The following is a 22,004-nucleotide window of genomic DNA, read 5'->3' on the forward strand; positions in this document are numbered from 1 at the left end:
AATATTTAAATAGTTGGTATGTGAAAGGTATTTCACCCAAATTGGACACATAACAACCCATACACACTTTTCACATATATCTATATAAATATTAAAACAGTAGGAATCTTAACCTTTTAAACCATCATTCCTAAATCAAAGCTATGCTTAAATGTTGCCACATAAGATTTATCCTATGTGGCATCTCCATGTTTTTTTTAAATTATCAATCTTTTTTATAAACAATATAGTATAAATTAGAATATAAAAACTATAAAATTGGATATATCGTATATGAAAAATAATATATTTATGGGATTGATCAACATTAATTTGGCAAGAATATTACAAATCCACAAATTCTTACATACCCTTTATTATTATTGTTATTGTTGTTGTTATTATTATTATTATTATTATTATTATTATTATTATTTATTATTATTTTTTTTTTTTTTATTTTTAATAGAATCGTCACTTTGTACGTACGATTACAAATTCTATATTACTAAATCCTTATATTTGTTAGAATTGTACGTATGATTACAAATTCATTTGTTATTGATTCCATTTGTATGTATTTAGGATGAATGGTAATATAATCTAATCACATTAGTAATTCTATAAAAAGGGTTTTTTTTAAGCTTTATTTTGTGTATGTATATAATTGTTATTTAACAAATAGTTAAACATTCATCAAGCTCTATGTAGTCAAAAGATTCAATCATCATGATGGGGAAATAATATACTCTATATGAACTAATAGACGATAATAGATGTATTAAAATAGGTTGGTTCAGAGTCCAGACATTTTCACCTAATTCTTGATCATATACTCTATGAACTCCAATAAATCGAATTCGCGTGTTTCAACTTTACATGTAGGTCTACACTACACTTCCTTGTTTTGTTTTGTTGACCTAATTGTATGTTGCGGGTATTCGACCAACTATAACAATTCTTTAAAGTATAGCCAAAGTCCTCAATGCCAAATTTCAACCTGATTTTAGGTCTATTTGTATGTTAAAACATTATGCATGGAGTTCACATTACATAATCTATCATCCAAAGATTAGAGGTCACTATATTTTTCATGTTTCATAATATAGTTTATTATTATACTGCTTTAAAAAAAATCCGCACATCGTGCGGGTAAAAGACCTAGTATATATATATATTATACGGAGTATACGGTACATTTTTTAAGTATAAAAATACAGAGAAAATGTCGTTACCTAAACACGGTTTGAGTTGGTCTTATCACAATATCCTAGTTGTAGGGAATTGGATAATATAAGTATGAAAAAATAGATATAAAAATAAGCCAAAGTAAGAATATTGTATGTTGAAACAACGCAAGGGATCGATTATTAATAATGAAATTTATAGGATGTAGTTACATCTATTGAAAAATAAAATAAAAAATAGGGATTGATTATGATAGTGCAACTGGCACTGGCCTCGTGGGTCATATGCACCAGTAATATATATAGATGGAATACTACTTATATACACTAGTAATTTATTTCCAAGTTTCTAACATCACTTATATATAAGTATTCAACCATTAAGCTTAGTTACTTTACTGTCTTATATTCATCTCTTTTAAATATATATATATATATATATATATTAAAGTGTGAACCAACATAATACTAAGAATTGTGAAAACCATTAAAAAGAACCATCTTTAAAAGCTTAGAGTTAAGGGCTATGCCTCTACCGTATTTAAATCTCTTGGATCACCGTTCATCAAATCCATACCATTCCATATACGTCAAGTGACAAAGCCTTTAGAACGGATAAGGGCAACGCCCGTGCCATATTCGTACGTTTTCGACACGTAACTCATGACTTTTTACAAAAAAAATGTTTTATTTCTTTTTAGGATTGAGTTTTATTAAAATAAAATAAAAAATAAAACAATTCAAAAATTAAAAATTAAAAAAGTAAAAATCACATCAAAAGAAGAAAGAGGAAAGAAGACTAGTGGGTCTCACGGTTCTCTTTAATGTTTTGGTTCTCACATTAACCGTACCTTATCTATAGTATAACTAAAAGAGAGGGTTGGAGGTACACTAGGCACCCCTAATCCTCATCCTTTAGCCTAATCCTCCATCTTTATTAATCCTCTAATTTTTTAATATTATACTAAATTAATTTACACTTTTTGGTTTCCATCACCAATTTACACTTTAACCCCAATCTACAACAATTAATTTACACTTTTTGATTCTCATCACCAATCTACACTTTAAACCAATTTAAAAATAATTAACTTACACTTTTTGATTTTTCATCACCAATTTACACTTTAACCCAATTTAAAAATAACTAATTATACTTTTTGGTTTTCTATCACCAATTTACAATTTTGCCCAATTTAAGAATAATTAATTTACACTTTTCCGTTTTATTGCTAATCTACAATATAACTCACGTACGATAACAAAAAAAAGAAGTAAGATCAAATACAAAAGGGTTTTTCTTTTTATATATTTGCACATAATTAATTATTATTATTATTTTTTAAAATTCAATTCTTATGTTATTGTTATTATTGTTTCTTGTAATTTAGTTTGTTATCTATTATAAGTTTGTTATGGCTTATATATGTATACAATACATAATGTGATTTTACGAGCTGAATACTTACCAAACCATCACAAGATATCCTTTTATATATACATGAAATAACTTATGAGGAAATAATCGAAAACAAAACTTTATATATATTGAATTTGAGTTTTAACTAGTAAAATTACCCGCACTTCGTTGCGGATGTTTAAATATCGTTAACAACTTACCCCAGACATAAATTTTTTTAAAAACAAATTATTTAATATTTGATCTAAATATATCTTTATCAAATATAAATAACCAATAACAATTTCTTTGTTATTATTATGTTGGAATATATAATTACATATTTACATATATTAGTTTTTTACAAACTATAAGTTTTTGTTTAATTAAAGAAAACCTGATTACAAAAACCGTCATATAAATGTATCATATTATTTAGAACGAACTATAATATATCAACTACAATAAAATAACAATGTATAAAAGTATATGCTATTTAACATGTGGTTAGAGTAACCACAAAAATGACGCTAATTACAGAACTACACTGGATAACATTGACAAACAAATAATATTACAACATTTGTAAGTTAGTAACATCGTATAAAAACATATGTTATTAATATTTAGTACAAGATACTGTTAAAAATAATTATTTAGTACAAGATATCAAAATAATCAAAAAAGTGATTTACAAATATCTTATACTATTTAGCACGAATCATAACATATGAATCATAGCAAAGTACCAACGTATATAAGTATTCACTATTATTCAACATGTTGTATTAAAATAATTATAAAAGTTATGTTAATTACATCATAGCAACCACACTAAAATAACAACGTATAAAAGTATATGTTATCATTTAAAACATGTTATTAAAATAACTACAAAGTTAGACAATATTACAAAATTGCCATTTTGAACAGTGTATGAAACGACATATGAAAACCATAAAATGACAGCTACTTTTCATCATAATTGAGCTGTAGGTAAATGGTGAAACTAGTTTACAGGAGGTGGATGGGAAGAGGGCTGTCTATTAGACCTATGGGTGAGCAAAAATTGAACCGGAAAACTAAAAACCGAAAAAAAACTGACAAGATCGAACCCAAAACACCGAAAACCGAACGGATCGGTTCGGGTTTTGGTTCCATATTCCATAAAACTGATCAAAAACCGAACAGAACCGAATTAAATATATTTTAATTTATTATATATATATATATCATATTATATTTATATTTATTATTTGAAATTTGTAAATATGTTAATATATTTAAACTGTATCTTTTGAGTGTAAAACTTTATATAAATTGTATATTCTAGATGAAAACGTATAATAAAATGAAGTCGTTTTATAAAATTTATACTAGTTTTAACACCTAAAAAATATAAATAATTAATAAAAAGCATCTATATATGTTTCTACATCATATTTATTTTTTTTAACAATTGAAAGTTAAATTTATGACATAATAAACAAAAAACGTGAAAAAAAATTTATAAAAAAAAACCAAAACCGAAACCGATCCGAATCGAACCGAGAAACCGACGAACCTAACCGAACAAAACCCGGGTCCAATGGTTTTTGTTTTCTAAAACCGAATGGATCGGTTCGAGTTTTGATTTTAAGCAAAAACTGACCTATACTCACCCCTAATTAGACCTACCAATAAATTTGTTTATATCCTTTAATATTATTTATTCTTTCATTTGCGCCCCTAGACATCTGAAACATTTTTATTTTAGCCCAAATGTATTGAATATATAAAGGTGAGCTGATTCTATATTCTTATTATGAAAAACAATCGATCCTTTTAAAGAAAAGTCTAAAAATCTTTATATAACTATTAAAAGGTGACATGTATTATCCACATATTCTCTAGCCTAATCTTGTCCATTGATTTTTTCATATGTTATCATCTTAAAATTAATAAAATATCTACGCTATTTATTAGAAGGATTAATCATTTCCCTATTATTATTAGATCATCGTCCGATAAACTTATACTCGTAACTATTTGCATTTTAAATTTCCATAACAACGTACATTAATATATTAACACATTTCATTTATTTTTATGAAAATTTTTTGTGTTGACAGAATTAAATATTAAAGACTCCATATGCTAAACTTTTCGTAAAAAAGAGTTACATTAATATATTAACACATTTCATTTGAAAAAATAATACATTGTTTTTTTGATAAAAAAGTGACAAACTAAACACACACTCACAAACAGTGTGTAACACCATGCCTTACCACAACACAATATTGTCCGATTTGCCCGCAGGCTCACGGCTTTGTTTCCGGTTGCTCGGGCAAACTTCCCAGAAGGGTTACCCATAAGCATGCTTAACTGTGGAATTCTCCTCTCATCCACAACCAATACGCTCAAAACGCATTGTGTTATGTAAGACCAATAATGTCACTTATATCCAGGATTCCCCTTGTATGTTAAGATGTATGCTTTCACACCCCCCTCAACACAACTCAACGTCCTTCTTGAGTTATGCAAGTGCGCCATACATTCCCGACAATCCCAAGGGTTGCTCTGATACCACTTGTAACACCCCGCCTTACCACAACACAATATTGTCCGCTTTGCCCGCAGGCTCACGGCTTTGTTTCTGGTTGCTCGGGCAAACTTCCCAGAAGGGTCACCCATTTGACATTACTGTTGCCCAAGCACGGTTAACTGTGGAGTTCTTCTCTCATCCATAGCCAATACGCCCAAAATGTGTTGTATTATGTAAGGCCAATGATGTCACTTATATCTAGGATCTCCCTTGTATGCCAGCGATGTATGCTTTCACACCCCCTCAACACAACTCAACGTTATCGTTGAGTTATGCAAGTGCGCCATACACTCCTAACAATCCCAAGGGTTGCTCTGATACCAACTTGTAACACCCAACTTTGTAAAATATGGACAACCTGCTTTGCCGTTTCTTCTTTTGCACAACCCCCGATTAATTTACTTATGTGACGTAAGTCACTACTTAACGATTGAAAATGGCATAACCTATTATTGATGATTGAGATTTGAAATTGAGATTGATAAAGATGATTGTTGAGATGATTTGAGGTTGCTAGGCATATGTAGGAGTGTAATCTTCCCATAGTGTTTTCTTGATTATTATGTGATGATTGTTTGTAATATGCTTGACATGCGTATGATATTTATAAGATTGATTTAATTGGCAACCTCTTTATACAACCTGTGGTTATCTTACTCAGCTTTTTAAGCTGACATTTGTTTTGTTGAAAATGTTGTATCTCCTCAGGTTAATTATTAAAGCTTGCTTAGATTGAGACATGGGTAGATGGTTTCTATGACGAAGACTTATTATTGCCATAGTTTTGCCTCATTTATTTGGACGATCATTTATTATGTTGATTAAGACTTTATTGTCATTTGCTTGTTTATGGATTTCTTGAATTGTCGTTGTGATGCAACAAGTAACACCAAAACTATGTTTGACATTTCTGTTAGGAAATGATTATATTTTAAAAGGGACTTTTATAGCATTAAATGATTGTTTTATTTAAAAATTTTTGAAATCCATATTTTACGAAGTTGGGTGTTACAAGTTGGTGTCAGAGCAAACCTTGGGATTGTAGGAGTGTATGGCGCACTTGCATAACTCAACGAGAACTTTGAGTTATGTTGAGGGGGTGTGAAAGCATACATCCTCACATAAAAGGGGGATCCTGGCTATAAGTGACATCAATGGTCTTATATGACACAACGCGTTTTGGGCGTATTGGCTGTGGATGAGAGGAGAACTCCACAGTTAAGCATGCTCGGGCGGCAGCAATGCCAAATGGGTGACCCTTCTGGGAGGTTTGGCCGAGCAACCAGAAACAAAGCTGTGAGCCGCTGGCAAAGCAGACAATATTGTGTTGTGGTAAGTCGGGATGTTACAAGTGGTATCAAAGCAACCCTTGGATTGTTAGGAGTGTATGACGCACTTGCATGACTCAGCGAGGACATTGAGTTGTGTGGAGGGGTGTGAAAGCATACATCTTAACATACAAGGGGGATTCTGGATATAAGTGACATCATTGGTCTTACATAACACAACGCTTTTTGGGCGTATTGGCTGTGGATGAGAGGAGAACTCCACAGTTAAGCGTGCTCAGGTGACAGAAATTCTATATGGGTGACCCTTCTGGGAAGTTTGCCTGAGCAACCAGAAACAAAGCCGTGAGCCTGCGGGCAAAGCGGACAATATTGTGTTGTGGTAAGGCAAGGTGTTACACAGTGGATCCGTTCGTTTGTAGTATACCTATTAGGTAAGACCAGGTTCGTTCGCAGGGACTATGTTTAAGAACTAAGTGACATCAAGTAATACTAAGATTGGTCGGGGGTTTTGTGACCGAGTTGTCACGTTGCTTTTAAAATCAATTAATAAAAAGATTTAGTTAATAATTCCGAGAAATTAATCGAAAGAGAGTTGTTTTAAACAGAAAAATTAAAGGTCGTCTACCTCGAATCAGATCCATAACATGTTTTAGGTTGCACTAATCAATACGATAGTTGGGATCTAAATAAGTCACTAGACTTGGTCACGTGGGTATCACCCCTAAAAAATCCGTATTACCTACTCAAATCCCCAAACAGATTAGCTCCAAGTGTGAGTACCACCCTATCCACCTATAGTTGCCTAACCAATTAGTTTGTTTAACTATTTTAATAACAATCTTGTCTACCGAATTACCAATCCGTTAACACACTTAATCCTATTAGTATTGAATTACTCTTTACCAGTCGATAACATAAAGCAATTTATTTATACCTTAGACAATCAAGATTATGTAGACATACAGATAATACCATTACAAGCATGAGTAAACAACCAACAATTCAACAACAAATAACAAGGATTAAATATATTAAGATCACGCAAAACATTAAGTGTATCTAGTATTCAACCATCACATAATCACGTCACATCATCTTAGTAGATAATTAAATATTTAGCTACTCATAATAGAAGAAAGATCAAAATCAATATTATGTAAATCCATAATGTACCGACAGAGAAATAGAGAATTGATTGATGTTGATTTACTGCTCGTCACTCTTGCGGCTGTGACTCACACACACGACACCACCTCCTTCTCGAGCGATGATTATGATGATGTTAAGGATTGATGCTTGATCTTCCGGATAATATGGAGGTGTTACGAGGGTTTAGATCTGGTGAAAATACCCTAGAAATGCCCCCAAAGTCATGTGGAGGAAGTATTATGCGGCTATTAGGGTTTAGGGGGGTATTTATAGGTTTAATGCGAAACCCAGCGGCGCTGGTAAGGTCCAGAGGCGCTCAAGCACTCCCAGCGGCGCTAGTAAGCTTCAGGATCACTTCTAGCGGCGCTAGCTGTAGGTTCTACACGAAAGTTGTAGATCTTTCTCTCGCCTTTTCGTGGACAGCTTATACGTCAGAAACGGAGTCCATATGAAGAAGTTATGCCCAAAATACTAACACATGGTCATAGGCTTCATGTCGACACAAGTTTCTTCATCTTAAGTCTCGAATCTCGACCCGAAGCTTCATCGAACCATCATTTATCTTCTTTTAAGTCCTTTATCACCATTTCTTGACGTTTTCCTTCATGCCACGAGCGATAAACCTGGAATCACATATGCATGCCATTAAGTATCATAAGTTCACTCAAATGACTATAAAATGACCAAAACAAGTGCGCTAAAAGTCTATATAATTATCGCTCATCAACGAGCAATAATTGCATTACAAGTGCAATTCCTAGATTTATGGGACTTGCAACAACACTTTAATGGGGTGTTAAGTGTTTTGTAAACATGTTTTGTCCCATCTTATGCCATGGGTCAAGGATCTCACCTCTTAACTCGCTTTAAGTCGCCCAATTAAGAACATGTGAACAGTCTACCACCGGTCTCACGATGGAGTAGTAATTTACCTTGTAAGATACAATTCGCCTACAGTCTCACGTATTGCAAGTGTTATTAGCAAAGGGGGTGTTATTAGCAAAGTGGGTGGCAAAGACTTAACTTTAAATGGGTAATGCATTTGATGTGAATCAAAAGTTTATGTATGAAGACTCATGCAAATCTTCATAACATAATGTTTAATAAAATCATTTGTATAGTCTTAACAACACAAAAGAGCTCGGCAACTCCATTTGAACGGACAAAGAAGCGCAAGGGCAAAGGTTTGCGATAGACGCATATAAAAACTCGCCCTTTTAGAAAGCTAGCGCACTTTGACTTATACCTCTCTTAGAGTATGTTCAAATGGGTAAGCCGGTGTATCTCAAGGTTGTACGACTCCTATTTAAAAAATCTCTATTTCGATAATCCTTAGTCAAGTTTATTCTTTTCTGTAAAAAAATTTTGCATCACCATTTATACCACAATAAATACGCAAAATAATAAACTTACTAACTATTAACTAATTAATAATCATGCAACGAGTTAAGGTGGGACACCTAAACATGGTCACTATGGTTCATGTATATGTCTAAGTCGACCCCCCTTCAAAGAAGAGGACCACATACATCAAGTTACCTTGATTGCGTAAACCTTTAAACAACTTAATTAGCAAGTAATTCACATAAAACATGCTGACTCGAAATTTACTGTAGCTTCACGACCTGTTTAGACCTATTTATGGTCATGATCAAGCTTCGACCAGAACTGCAAAGTTGTATCCCTATGAGTTGGGCATCTACAGTCCAAAAATCAGCTTCTAAATCGTTACGGTTTATCTTTTATAAAATTTTTACTGAATTGTCGCAAAGCTGAAAATCACACAAAAATTCACATAGTCACACAATTATCTAATAATTACACGTAATTATTGGATCATTATGCTTAGCTATTTATATCTTTATATCTAAGTAATAATCATAAAGAAATTTGCATGAATTCCTTATAATTTTTACTTCTATTTAAAAACTTTAAATAAATAAGGTATATAACATGCAATTTATATCTAATAAACATGTCAATCCATATTATCAAAACTTGCTTAGAGGGTTTCAATTAACCATTTAAAATAAGGTTGAACTAATTAAACACAACCCTAATTTTATTTAATTAATGTCGAAAAAAGTAATTAAAAATTAATAAAGAAAACAATTTTAATATTTAATAAATAATTACATTTTAACCAACCCTAAACCCCCCTTCAAGTTTTGATCTTTGTAACTAATAGATCACATATGTGCTCGTGATACCACTGTTAGGATTTAAGCACTTAAATATATAACAATTCACAAGTAGGGGATAAGAACGTATATGCAATCACATTAACTAACAAAGAAGGAATCGAATGTGTATCTTTTAGCGTAAGCTTCCAATAAAGATAATAATAATAAGATTATTATTAATTAGGGTTTAAAGTAAAACCTCTCTATGATTGCACACTTGACACCCCTATATCGTATGCTAGTACCCAATCACAAACTCACAAACCCGTTGTGTTTCTCCCATAAATGTAGAACCCCTTAACACCGAAAACCCCTTAGTTTGTTTCCTATTGTCGATCGAACAAGAGAGAGAAAAAGATAGTGTTTTTTAGTTCGGGTTTTACCTTATGTAAATTATGAAAAACCCTTAACTATAACCATCTATTTATAGGCTTCAATTAAAAGGGTTTAAAACTTGGTGACCAAATTTGTAAAGGATTAGGAAACCCTCTAAAACTCTCCCCCCCCCCCCCCCCCCTATTGTACGATTAGGAAACTCCTAATTATTATATATCTGTTATCTTATGTTTTTATTAATCATTTCATGATCATATTAATTAACATATAACTCATAATACATTAATTAATAATATAGAGTTTACGTGTCATTTTGTGTAACCCTATAAGCTTAAATGATTTTCAAAAATGTGTTTATTTAACGTGATCATATACCAACTGTCTCGAATGTTAAATACTAATTGACTATTAACTTGCTATTTGAAAAAAAGAAAAAAAAAGTCTATCTCTATAAAATTCAAAAAATGGAACTCCATACTTTGACGAAATACCGAAAGATGGTTATTGAATGAAGGTATGAATGGATATGTGACAAGTTGAATGGATATGTGACAAGTTGAATGGATATGTGAAAGTCAAATGGATATATGAATGGATACAGCTAATTTTATTTGAAAATCGTATACAGCCCACTTGATGCCTTGATGGTAATTCGTGTTGAAACACATATGAACCCAGTTCACTTGTTAAGCATGCATCCCTAAAACAAATACTATCTCGGTTCAATTCTCTAAGTGAAAAGTTTTTTTAATTTGTTTTTTTTTACTTTTTAGATGGTGAATTTCGTTGCAAAATTCATGTCATGATTCGACATCGAGAAGTCTAGCATATGTTGTCTTAACCGGGTCCGCGCTAGTGAGCTATCTCGCAGTAGGAATGCCTATTTCAGATACCCGATGAGGGAAAACCCCTTACTAATCCGCCCGAATGCATGTCGACGATTAATAGTAGTAAATCCTGCCCCTCAGACTTTAACATGAGTATATCAAAGGAGCGCTCACAAAGAAATTTCTTATGTCTTTTTCAAAACTTAACACTAACACATTATGAATGAGGGATGACTTTTGAAAGTTGAGTTTTTAACTTATTTAACTCAAGGTTAGACATCTTTCAATTCGTGGTATGTTGACTTATTTTAACTCAAGTTTTATAACTTAACTAAAGGTCATTAACATACTAATGATGATGATTACAACGATAACGATGATGATGATATTGATTATTATGATGAAACGAATAAAAAACTGTGAAAAGTTGATACCTAGTCAAATTGTTTATGTGGCATTCGAAATGATTATAAGCTACACATAGACATAGATATATTGGATAAGTGTAATATAGGACTAGGAGTTTTTTTATCCAATTATGTAAGATATGATGATGATGATAGGGAGTACCTTGGGTCATATTAATAACCTATGCATAATCATATGAGACCAACACTAATGGTGGTTCAGAAAACAGTAAACTACGAATACTAACTTTTTAGTATTTGTTTGATTAAATTGTAGTATATTAGACTGTAGTATGGTTTAGTCGTAAAATTTAAGGTCGCAAATTGTAACTTTATAATATTGACTATACCGTGCAACTGTGCAAGAATCAGATTTTTGATCTTAGAGCTTATTGTAAAACAATAAAGATTAAAATAATAAACAAAAATAAGAAATATAAGGAACAGAAAATCAGGATGGATTATTTAAAGAAGCCTTAAGAAAAAAATAGAATATGATAACCATTTTCAGCCAAACATTTTACTTTCATTTTTCCTGTTACTTACACATGTATAAGTCACACGGTAAAATTTTCATAAATATTGACTATTTTTATCCTTTACACATGAGAAAGTGACACTTACATATCGTCGAAAATATACAATATACACACGTGTAAAATTTTTACACGTATAAAAATAGTTGTATTATTCAAAATCAGATATGAACGAAATAAGGGGAAAAATATATAGTTGAGGGTAGTTCTCTAGTTTTTTTTCTAAAGTTATTAAATAACTCTTCTTCTAAACAATCATTAATTAATGTCATAGAAACACGTATATTAGTTACAAGTTGAAGTTGAAGTTTCTTTCAAGATATACAATATATCCTGACAATCTAATATTAAAGAGATTTAGACATTGATCCTTATAATGATCAACAATCGTGATAGTACAATCCTCATGATTTAATTAACCCACTTAAATGTATAGTTATTTAAAACGACATAATTCCAACAAAATAAATACCATCAATCAATGCAAAATAAATACAACTCAAAGCATCAGCCATCAGGGGACCTCACATGTACAATTTTTTATATATATATATTTTTTTACCATGTGCTACCGCCCGGAGACCTTGAGCATCGATGGAGTTCATAGAATTGAGTCCTTGATGGAATGGTGGTCCACGATCATGGACAGAAGATGATACTTAAGAAAACCACAACCTCATATATATTTTCTTTTTTGAAAATTATCAAAAATATTTGTATTATCTACAAGGTCCCCCCAACTTTATTATTTTCCCTCAATTGGATGTATTATATCATATGCAAAAATTGCCATGCTAATTGCTAATATATTATGTACGTATGTTAGGAAAACGTGTGATGACTTCTTCAAAACTAGGATGATGACGATACTATAAATATGGGGTGAATGTACGTTGATTCATAACTCATTCTGCTTCTGCCTACATTTCAATTCATTTTTCTTTCCATAATACTTTCTTTCAAATAATATATTCTATCAACAACATTTTATTTCAAAATGGAAGTTACACCAACAATTCCCAAACCTGATCTGCCTTTACAAACAAGAATAACCCTAGCTATTATAGGCCTATATATCGACTTAACTCAGAAAAAAGATGGAACAGTCCGTCGATGGCTCGCTAATTTATTTCCGCCCAGGGATCCTGCACCCGTAGACGATACTATCAACTCATACGACGTTGTCGTGAACCCAACTTCCAACATTTGGTTCCGTGTATATATCCCTAAAGGGCACAAAGTTGAAGATCTGCCACTTTTTACATATTTTCACGGAGGCGGATATTCCCTGCTTTCTGCTGATGTGAAGATGTATGATGATTTATGTACGGATCTGGCTGTAAAATTTCCTTGTGTTGTTGTTTCTGCTGATTATCGTCTTGCCCCAGAGAAAAAATATCCAACACAATATCAGGATGGAATTGAAGTGCTTAAATTTCTTGATAATCCAGAGAACCTCGCAAAATCTGGTCTTGAAAATGCGAATGTTTCTCGCTGTTTTATTGCTGGAGATAGTTCTGGTGGAAACCTAGCTCATGCTGTTAATCTAAGTGCTTGCCTAACCAAGTTCGAACAACTCAAGGTATATATATATATATATATATATACATATAATATAAGTATATATATAATATCAACTTTAAACTTTTTAGTTTTCCTAGTGATGTTATATGTGTTTCAATAGAATTATAAAGTAGTTTATGGGGTTGGTGGGTCATTGATAAAGTTATTATATTAGGCTATTACATAAGGGTTCGAATCTCAAATCTTACATTTGTAAGATCGATTATTCAAGAGTTCTTTTAGAGTCCCAAGTTCTGTTAAAAATACTCATGTAACTTAAACATTAAAATACGTTAGTTGTCATTATAAAAAGAATTATAGGGTAAAGAATGGTCTTAAGAGTTAGACCAGGTACCTTAAAACTAATGACTCTTTCTTCAATCTTAAATTTTAACATTATATATGATCATAACATAAAACAATTATACCACAAATGATACGAAAGTTAACATAATATGTTTACTATTTAAAGGCAGTCGGTTTGGTGACAATTCAACCATTTTTTGGAGGAGAGGAGCGAATAAAGTCTGAAATTGAACTTGATTTCAAAGTACCTTTTTTGAACACGCAAAGAACGGATTTATTTTGGAAAGCATTGATGCCAGAAGGTGAAGAATATAACCGCGATCATCCAAGCATTAACGTCAGTGGCCCGAGGGCAGTAGACATAACAAAATTGGATTACCCAGAAACCATGTTAGTTGTGGGTGGGTTTGATATTCTAAAAGACTGGCAGATAAGGTACTACGAGTGGCTGCAAGAGTCTGGAAAAAAAGTACACTTATCGAAGTACCCAAACATGTTTCATGATTTTTGTAGTTTTCCAGAACTACCAGAATATGATCAACTTATTACTGAAATGAGGGAGTTTGTGTACAAGCTCTTTAACAAGGTATGCACTTATTGATATCGAATAATATTAAAACTGATACACTAAAAATAATGTACTCGTACATTTCTACACAAGGTACATATCTATCTATATTCTATTTATAGATGTCAATAAATAGCATGAATAATCCACTTCTTATACAACTCAACATTTATCTACCATAAATTTTTCTACTCATTAAATTAGAAGAACTTGCTAAATTTCAATATATATGCATATATATATATATATATATATACACATATTGGTTCACGTATTAACTATCAAGTTATACTTAAAATTACTTATATTTATATGCGAATAATTCTTACATGAGCCTTACTAGCTTTATACATATTCATATTTATCATAAATCTATTATATCATGATGTAATTTATAATGCATATGGTAGCCTTCATGCTTAAGAGACATGTATACATATAATATGTATATAATATAAATTTGCTAAAATTTTCTTTTAAATTGTGTCGATTGTGTTTCACAGAGTAAGAAGGAATGACAACAGATGCTTAATTGAGGCTGGGTAAATTGATGACAAGTTTGACTAGGACTCGAAGACCTGTCGTTAGCTTAGCTTCATTTATATCTACATTTAAGGGAAAGTTTACTAAATTTTATTCGGTTTGCTATTGTGTGTATTTAAATAAAAAAAATATGTTATATATACTAAAGAGTTTAGGGTCTCTTAATGTAATTAACTATACATAAATGCTTATTTTGTTTAATGAACAATTCAGGTGTTCATTTTATTTCACAAGATAAACATTCATTATAGATCATTACATTATGAAACCCTGAACCCTTCATTAAATTGTAATTCTTTCATTATTGATGTATCCAACTTGCAACCTATGTTGTATGTATTATTACTCTATAATTTGTTTTGCACTTTATGTATTGAATTTTAATGTGTTTTTTTTTCTATTTTTTTTATCTAACTTTGTGTGCTTTTGGTGTTATGTATATCCACATTTACTTGTTTTGCTATCGTATCTATCCTTTTTTAAATCTAAGTGATTAATTACATTCGACGTAAAAGTAAAATTTGGTACATGTACTTTATAGAGGTTCTTATAGTTAAACATAATCGTAAAAAATATGGGATTAATTACATTTTCATGCATGAATCCCTAAAACTTTAAAATAATTCGCGTTACATCTCAACAATATCTCAAAATAACTATACGACCATTAATATATTATTTATTTTGGTCTCACATTTAGGGTAATGAAGCACTAGTTAGAACTTGAATTATAAAGCTAACAAGTTAATTTAACGGACCAAAATTGCCTCATGGGTCGAACCGGGTCAGACCAGGCTTAGCCGGGTCAAACCATGGTGGCTAGATGGTAATCGACGAAAAAAACAAAGGGAAGTGAGAAAAAATAGGACTTGTTATCCCCATCCAACATTGTGAGAAATACGAAATCCAATAATTTTTGTTTACTATAAACTAGCATTGTACCCGTGCAATGCGGTGGCGGTGACGGCGACGGTGGTTTAGTGGTGCAGTGACGGGTGGTGATCGATGACATCGACAATTGGTGTCGAATGGTCTAACCGTGTAAGTTAATACAATAGTGATAATGATATTTTAGAAGATAAGAGTTTAAAATGTAAATTAATTCATCCTTTAGGGTTGTTTATTAAGGGCAATCTGGTAATTTCTTATCTAACTATTTTCTAACTCTTTCTTAAAATAAGGGGGTGAATAATCATTATAAAGGAGTAGTAGATAAATGACTTTTTTCATAATTCCAACATGCATCTAAGTATTTCTTTTCTTCTCTTGGTGGTTCGAACTCCTCACCATTTTTATTAGTATAAAGATTTTGTTTATAAAAACCTTTAATTTAATCTTTTAGTCCTTTCTTTATCTAAGAAAAGCTTTTAAGTCAAGCTATTTCCAGCATATACATACCTAGGTCATGAGTTGATCACATGTATGAGGGATTATACTTTGAGGAATAGTTTGTGACAAAATTCAGTATTGAACTATCTTTTCAAGAGATATGTGTTTCTTATTTCTTTGTTGTTTAGTTTATTATATTGCATGTTTGTATGTTTTTGGTTTGAAAATTAAATTATTTAACTTTTTTAAGGTGGTGATTTTAGAGTTTTTCGTTGTAAAACAATAAATTTGAAAATAATAAAGAAACATAAAGAATAGAAAATCATATTTATTATTCATCTTATATAACTAAACATACAAATTATATAATTACAAGTTGAAGTTTATTTCAAAATACAATATATATGAATCCTATATTAAAGGGATATATAGACAATGATCATTATAATGATTGATATTGATAACTATACAATCCTCATGATTTAAACATAATTATCAATAAATGGATCGATATTATTTATGTCCTCAGATTTAGAGGTTTTAAGTTAAAATTGTGATATAAACGAAATGTTTACAACAATAGAGGCATGGATTTTTTTCAAAATAAGAATACCACCTAACCTAAGTTTAGTGCTAAAACAATAGTTTTTTTTTTAAGTCGACCCATTTTAAAAGTTAGAAATAATAAGAATAAAAAGAAACAAGTGGCTTTTAATTCATAGTCAACTTCATCTAACGTTAGTAAACTATGATATTACCATTAATTAAACTTATAGTTTTTCGATATTGCATCTTGATATAAAAATAAACCACATATTTATGAACCATAAATTCTAAAGTAACACATAAAATTTACATTTTAAATATTTGATATATAAAAATAAAAATATATAACTTTACAAAAACCACTTATTTAATGCTAGATACACAGTTAAGATACACAACAAAGTTACTATCCACGACAATATTCGTTGCTTTGTTTGTAAGATGATCATATAGGGAGAACTTAGAAGAGTAAGCTATATATATATTTTAAAACGCAAAAGAATAGTATCATTATGTTTACTGAAAATCGAATGGTATCATTACATATGCAAAAAAAAAACCCATTAAACTAAGAAATTGAAAGGACTAGACTCGATAACTGAAAACACGAGAAATGTTGTTTTTTTGTTTTTTTTTTATTTACAGCAACTCCTTACTGCGGCACAGTGGGGGTTGAACATACCCACTGCGGCGCAGTGGGATATGTCTGATCTGCACCACGAAAACCTCCACTGCGGCGTAGCGGAGCTGCACAAGCCCACTGCGGCGCAGTGGAAACTTGCTGATCAAAAACTCATTTTTTGAACCATCATTTTTGCCACTTAGAACCACCCATATCATTTTAACTTTAATCAAACTTCCAAAAACAACTTTTTCAAAGATTACAACCAACTACAATGCATTTACAAACATGCTTACAACACTTATATGATTTAGTATTCATGTACAAAAATCAAATGGGTCATTACCCAAGTTGCCACTTTGTTAATTCAACCGAAACTAGTTTGCAAACCATAAGACTACACATGACCCATTTCTGAAATAATCAAAAGACAATTTACCACGATTCGAATGTACCAAGAGCCACAATGAGGTGGGATATCGAAGTATCTATACCAAAAGCACCATACATCCAAGTATGGTCAAACCTTCTACCTTTTTCCCAAAATCAACTTCTATCACTTCAAGCTTTAAATCCACAACTAGTTCCTTCTTCTGGAACCGCCTATAAGAAAATATGAACAATTATAATATAAGCAAAGACTTAGTGAATATACTTGCATACATTTATGAACTCGAAGGAGGGCAACGTACAAAGGACTATTATATGTAACATATGACATCGTCATGCCACATTTACACGTTTGCACACTAAATGCTATACATGGATCCATATAAGCAATAACATAAACAATATCAACTATCGGGATTCTTAGGTCCCAGAGGTTCTTAGGCCTCATCACAAGGGGTTATTAGGCCCCACTAAACAACTATCGGGATTCTTAGGTTCCGGAGGTTCTTAGGCCTCATAACTATGCCCCACATTGGCCTAACGCCGAATCAATTACCACACATGGATAACAAAACTTCAACATCATGTGGTAATTGACCCAACGTATACACAAAGGTATGCAAATATACTCCCCTCCTCCGCTACTTGAACAATAACTCAACAAAATGGCAATGTACAAACAAGCTTCAACCTATAATCATGTCATAATATGCATAAGCTTACATTCACAAACTTGGCTAACTCAACTTAGTCATACTCATCAATCACTAGCCTTTCTAAGTTCAAACCTAACCTATTTGTCATTGAGTTATATTCAATATCAATAAATCACTTGGTAGCTCAATCTACCACTTTCATCATTATTTCATCAACTAGTAAAAATCAACTTTTCACACAAACCAACACTTTCAAGTGAACATATAAATTTCTAAATCAAACTCAACATATTACTCAATGATAAACTAGGTTATCTAAGGAATTTGGGGAAATTTTATACAAAACTCATTTTCTTGCAAAAACCCCCAAATTGAAAGTCTCAATAACCCTAATTCTCAAAAGCAAGTAAAAACTAGGGTAATGAAAATCAATGCCTCAATAATGGAAGATAATAGTTTAGGGTTTTCAATTCACAATTCCTTCGCCTTTCTCTTAAATTTTCGGCCACCACCACCATAAAACCCACAAACCCTAACTTCTCAATTTTGCTTGATAAGGATTATTGGTGATGATTATTATTATAAGTTCTATCTTGAATTGAAGGAATTAAGCTTTGATTTTGAAAAAAATGAGAAGGAATGCATAAAGAGGTGAACAAGAAGGGAAATGGGGAATGACTCATAAATAAAATGGATGGTTGACACTCTTTGGAGATGCCACGACCCATCCCATATTTTTGTGGATATTTTACCCGCTATCCGCTAAAGTTCCAACTAAATTAACCCCATATCTAAATATAAAATATTAAGAAGTTAACTTAATGTCAAAACTATAAAAAGGAGTTAATTTCTTTACCTTAAAAACTTTGGGATGTTACAGAAATGAGGAATGGACTGACGTAATCCACCAAAACTTTATAGTTATGAATTGCAGATTCGTTCATGGTTTTAAAGATAAATGTGTTGTTTATTGAAATGTTATTTTGAATATATGAATGAATGTATGGAGGTTTAATTTTTTTCTTAACATCGAATTATTCTACTCTTATTATTAAAATAAGCGAGTATTTGAAGACTTTAATAATGAACGAATAACTCCGTTGAATTGATGTATAAAACTTGTAAAAAGCTAAATCCGTTTTGAATGGATATATGAATTGAAAATAAAATGGATATATGAACGGATTACGTGCAGTTAATTTCTTTTAAAGAACCTACTTATGCAAATGAACCTAGTTCTCCCCTTTCAAGTAGTTCGGGATGCAGGTGGGAGCGAATATGAACCTTTCAAAAAACTAGACACCGGTGATTGATATGTTCAAGTCAAGGTTGTCAATATGGAAAGCTAAGTTGCTCTCTCATGGAGGGCGCATCACCCTGATAAGTTGGTGTTAAATGCCACTCCAACATATTATTTATGATGATAGACAAACTGGATATTTTATAACGGCGCACATATTTATGTGTTGGCAATGATGAACACATGAAAGTTAGTTGGATATAGTGGGAAAAAGTTATTTCTTCAAATGAATATGGTGGCATTGTCTTGGTTCCTTGAATGAAATTAATTGACCCATGCTATCAAAATGATGGTGTCGGCTTAAAATTGAAATTTTGCCTTCTCTAACAGCAAGTCATTTGAGAAATTCACTTCAACTCAAGCTCATGGCATCCTATTCTGAGTAAAATATCCATTTCGGGGCCTAAAGGGTCAATATTTGTAAAGTTAACGGGCCTTTGCATAGAGGAGACTAGATATGTGCTCATTGCTTAAAAAAAAAAAGTTAGAGGATGGTGTTTTACTTTAAGATTATGGTTGGATACTTGGCTTGGGAATGAACTTTTGATGTTTCAATGTCCAAGTCTAACTAAACTTCAACTTGTTAACACCATTTTTTAAAATTTTTTTATGATACCTTGAACATCAATTGCTTTAACATTCAACACCATTGTCTCCCCCACCATCCGTCACCTCCACCCACACCACTGCCGCTGCTGCCACCGCCACAAATACCACTGCCAACACCACTACCATTGGCGCCACTGTGACCGACACCACCGCCGTCACCCGTCCCCATATATAGTTTCTTTTAGAATATATGGGTGCCTAAGAAGGTTTGTTTTCTAGCTTGGAGAGTTGATTTAGATCGCCTCCCCACTTTGTTGTCTTGGCTCGAAAAAACATCTCTATTCTATTGTTGTTTCCTCGAAACTGTTGCATAGGGCCATAAGGCATGGTCCGGAGGCTATGGGGACGTTTTTGAGAAGCAGATAACATGTTATAAAACGCAAAAGTTACACTAATAAAGAAAAATAAGAATTGAAATGAGAATAAAAATTTATCTCATGAATTAAACATATATATACAATTGCAAGTTAAAGTTATTTTCAATAAAAGTCCAATACTAAAAGAGATATAAACATTAATCATATATATCAATATTCGCAACATGCAATGCAAAATTGAACCCTGTCATTCCTCTTATATATAATATATATATATATATATATATATTTATATATATATATATATATATATGTATGTGGGAAAAGTGATTATAAGACTGTTTGGTACCGAAGCTTAAGTGTGGAACCCCTCACATACAAATTTTTTATATTTTTTTGATTAATGAATAAATGTTTGGGCCTCCATGAATATTATGGATTAAAAAAACAATACGTGAGTGTTCCAAATCTAAACTTAGGTATTTAACAGTCTTGTGGGTGGGTTATTTATAGTACACGCAATAAAAAAAGTACAAAAGTACAAGGTTATTCCTCATTCTTCCTTCTTCTCCGTCGAGACTGCCGCCGCCAACCAGCACCTTCTTCTCCGGCGACCGCCACACCTCCTCCTTCTTCCTTCTTCTCCGGGGACACAACCACCGCCACCACCTCCGGCGATATCTCAGGCGACTTTTCCGGCGAGAATCAGGTTCGTTGTCGGGTGGATATGGTACAAGCGTTTCCCTCATCCGTTCTAAACTGGTTGTCAAAGGACGAATATGAGAATCATATGGATTTGATGGGCGGCGATCCAAGAGATGTTGACGGTTTTCTACGATACGGGCGAAGTCCTTGCTGCCCGCGTCTGCGTCGTTGTTGGGGTGGTCGGTGATGATGGTGGTGGTGGTTGTCTCGCCGGAGAAGAAAAAGGAGGTGGTGGTTGGCGGCGGCAGTTTAGCCGGAAAAGAAGGAAGAAGGAGGAAGAAGGAGAAGAACCTTGTACTTTTTGGATTGGTTATACTATAATTATCTTTTCCATATATATATATATATATATATATATGGAGTTAACTGTACGGATCGAACCTGTGGTTCACAGACAACATGTCACCTTTCGTCCCTGAACTTTAATATCATTAGCCGTCGTCCTTTATAAGCGGTTAATGGTCAAGGTTTGTTCTTTAACTTAACGGTCGTTTAATGTCTTCCGTTAATTCCTGTCACGTGCCTTTCACGTGACAGTATTTATGTCTTTTTATTCATTTAAAGGGTCAAACTTGATTGTTATTTTTTCCCTTAATTTTTTCTCTTTTTCCAACCTTATACTTCTAAACACAAAAACGTAATCATCCGTATTACCGTATACATACGTATAT

At 32.2% G+C, this 22,004-nt stretch overlaps 1 protein-coding gene across 1 annotated transcript; it reads left to right on the forward strand.

Annotated features, from left to right (window-relative positions):
* The first annotated feature begins 12,771 nt into the window (after positions 1 to 12,771).
* Positions 12,772 to 15,259, forward strand: LOC122578646 (probable carboxylesterase 18). Its single transcript, XM_043750651.1, has 3 exons — positions 12,772 to 13,461; positions 13,915 to 14,334; positions 14,820 to 15,259. Exons 1-3 carry the CDS (start codon positions 12,877 to 12,879, stop codon positions 14,832 to 14,834), a joined length of 1,020 nt encoding a protein of 339 aa, XP_043606586.1. The 5' UTR covers positions 12,772 to 12,876; the 3' UTR covers positions 14,835 to 15,259.
* Positions 15,260 to 22,004: the final 6,745 nt, after the last annotated feature.

This window comes from Erigeron canadensis, chromosome 8 (genome assembly GCF_010389155.1).
Source record: "Erigeron canadensis isolate Cc75 chromosome 8, C_canadensis_v1, whole genome shotgun sequence".
NCBI lineage: Eukaryota > Viridiplantae > Streptophyta > Magnoliopsida > Asterales > Asteraceae > Erigeron > Erigeron canadensis.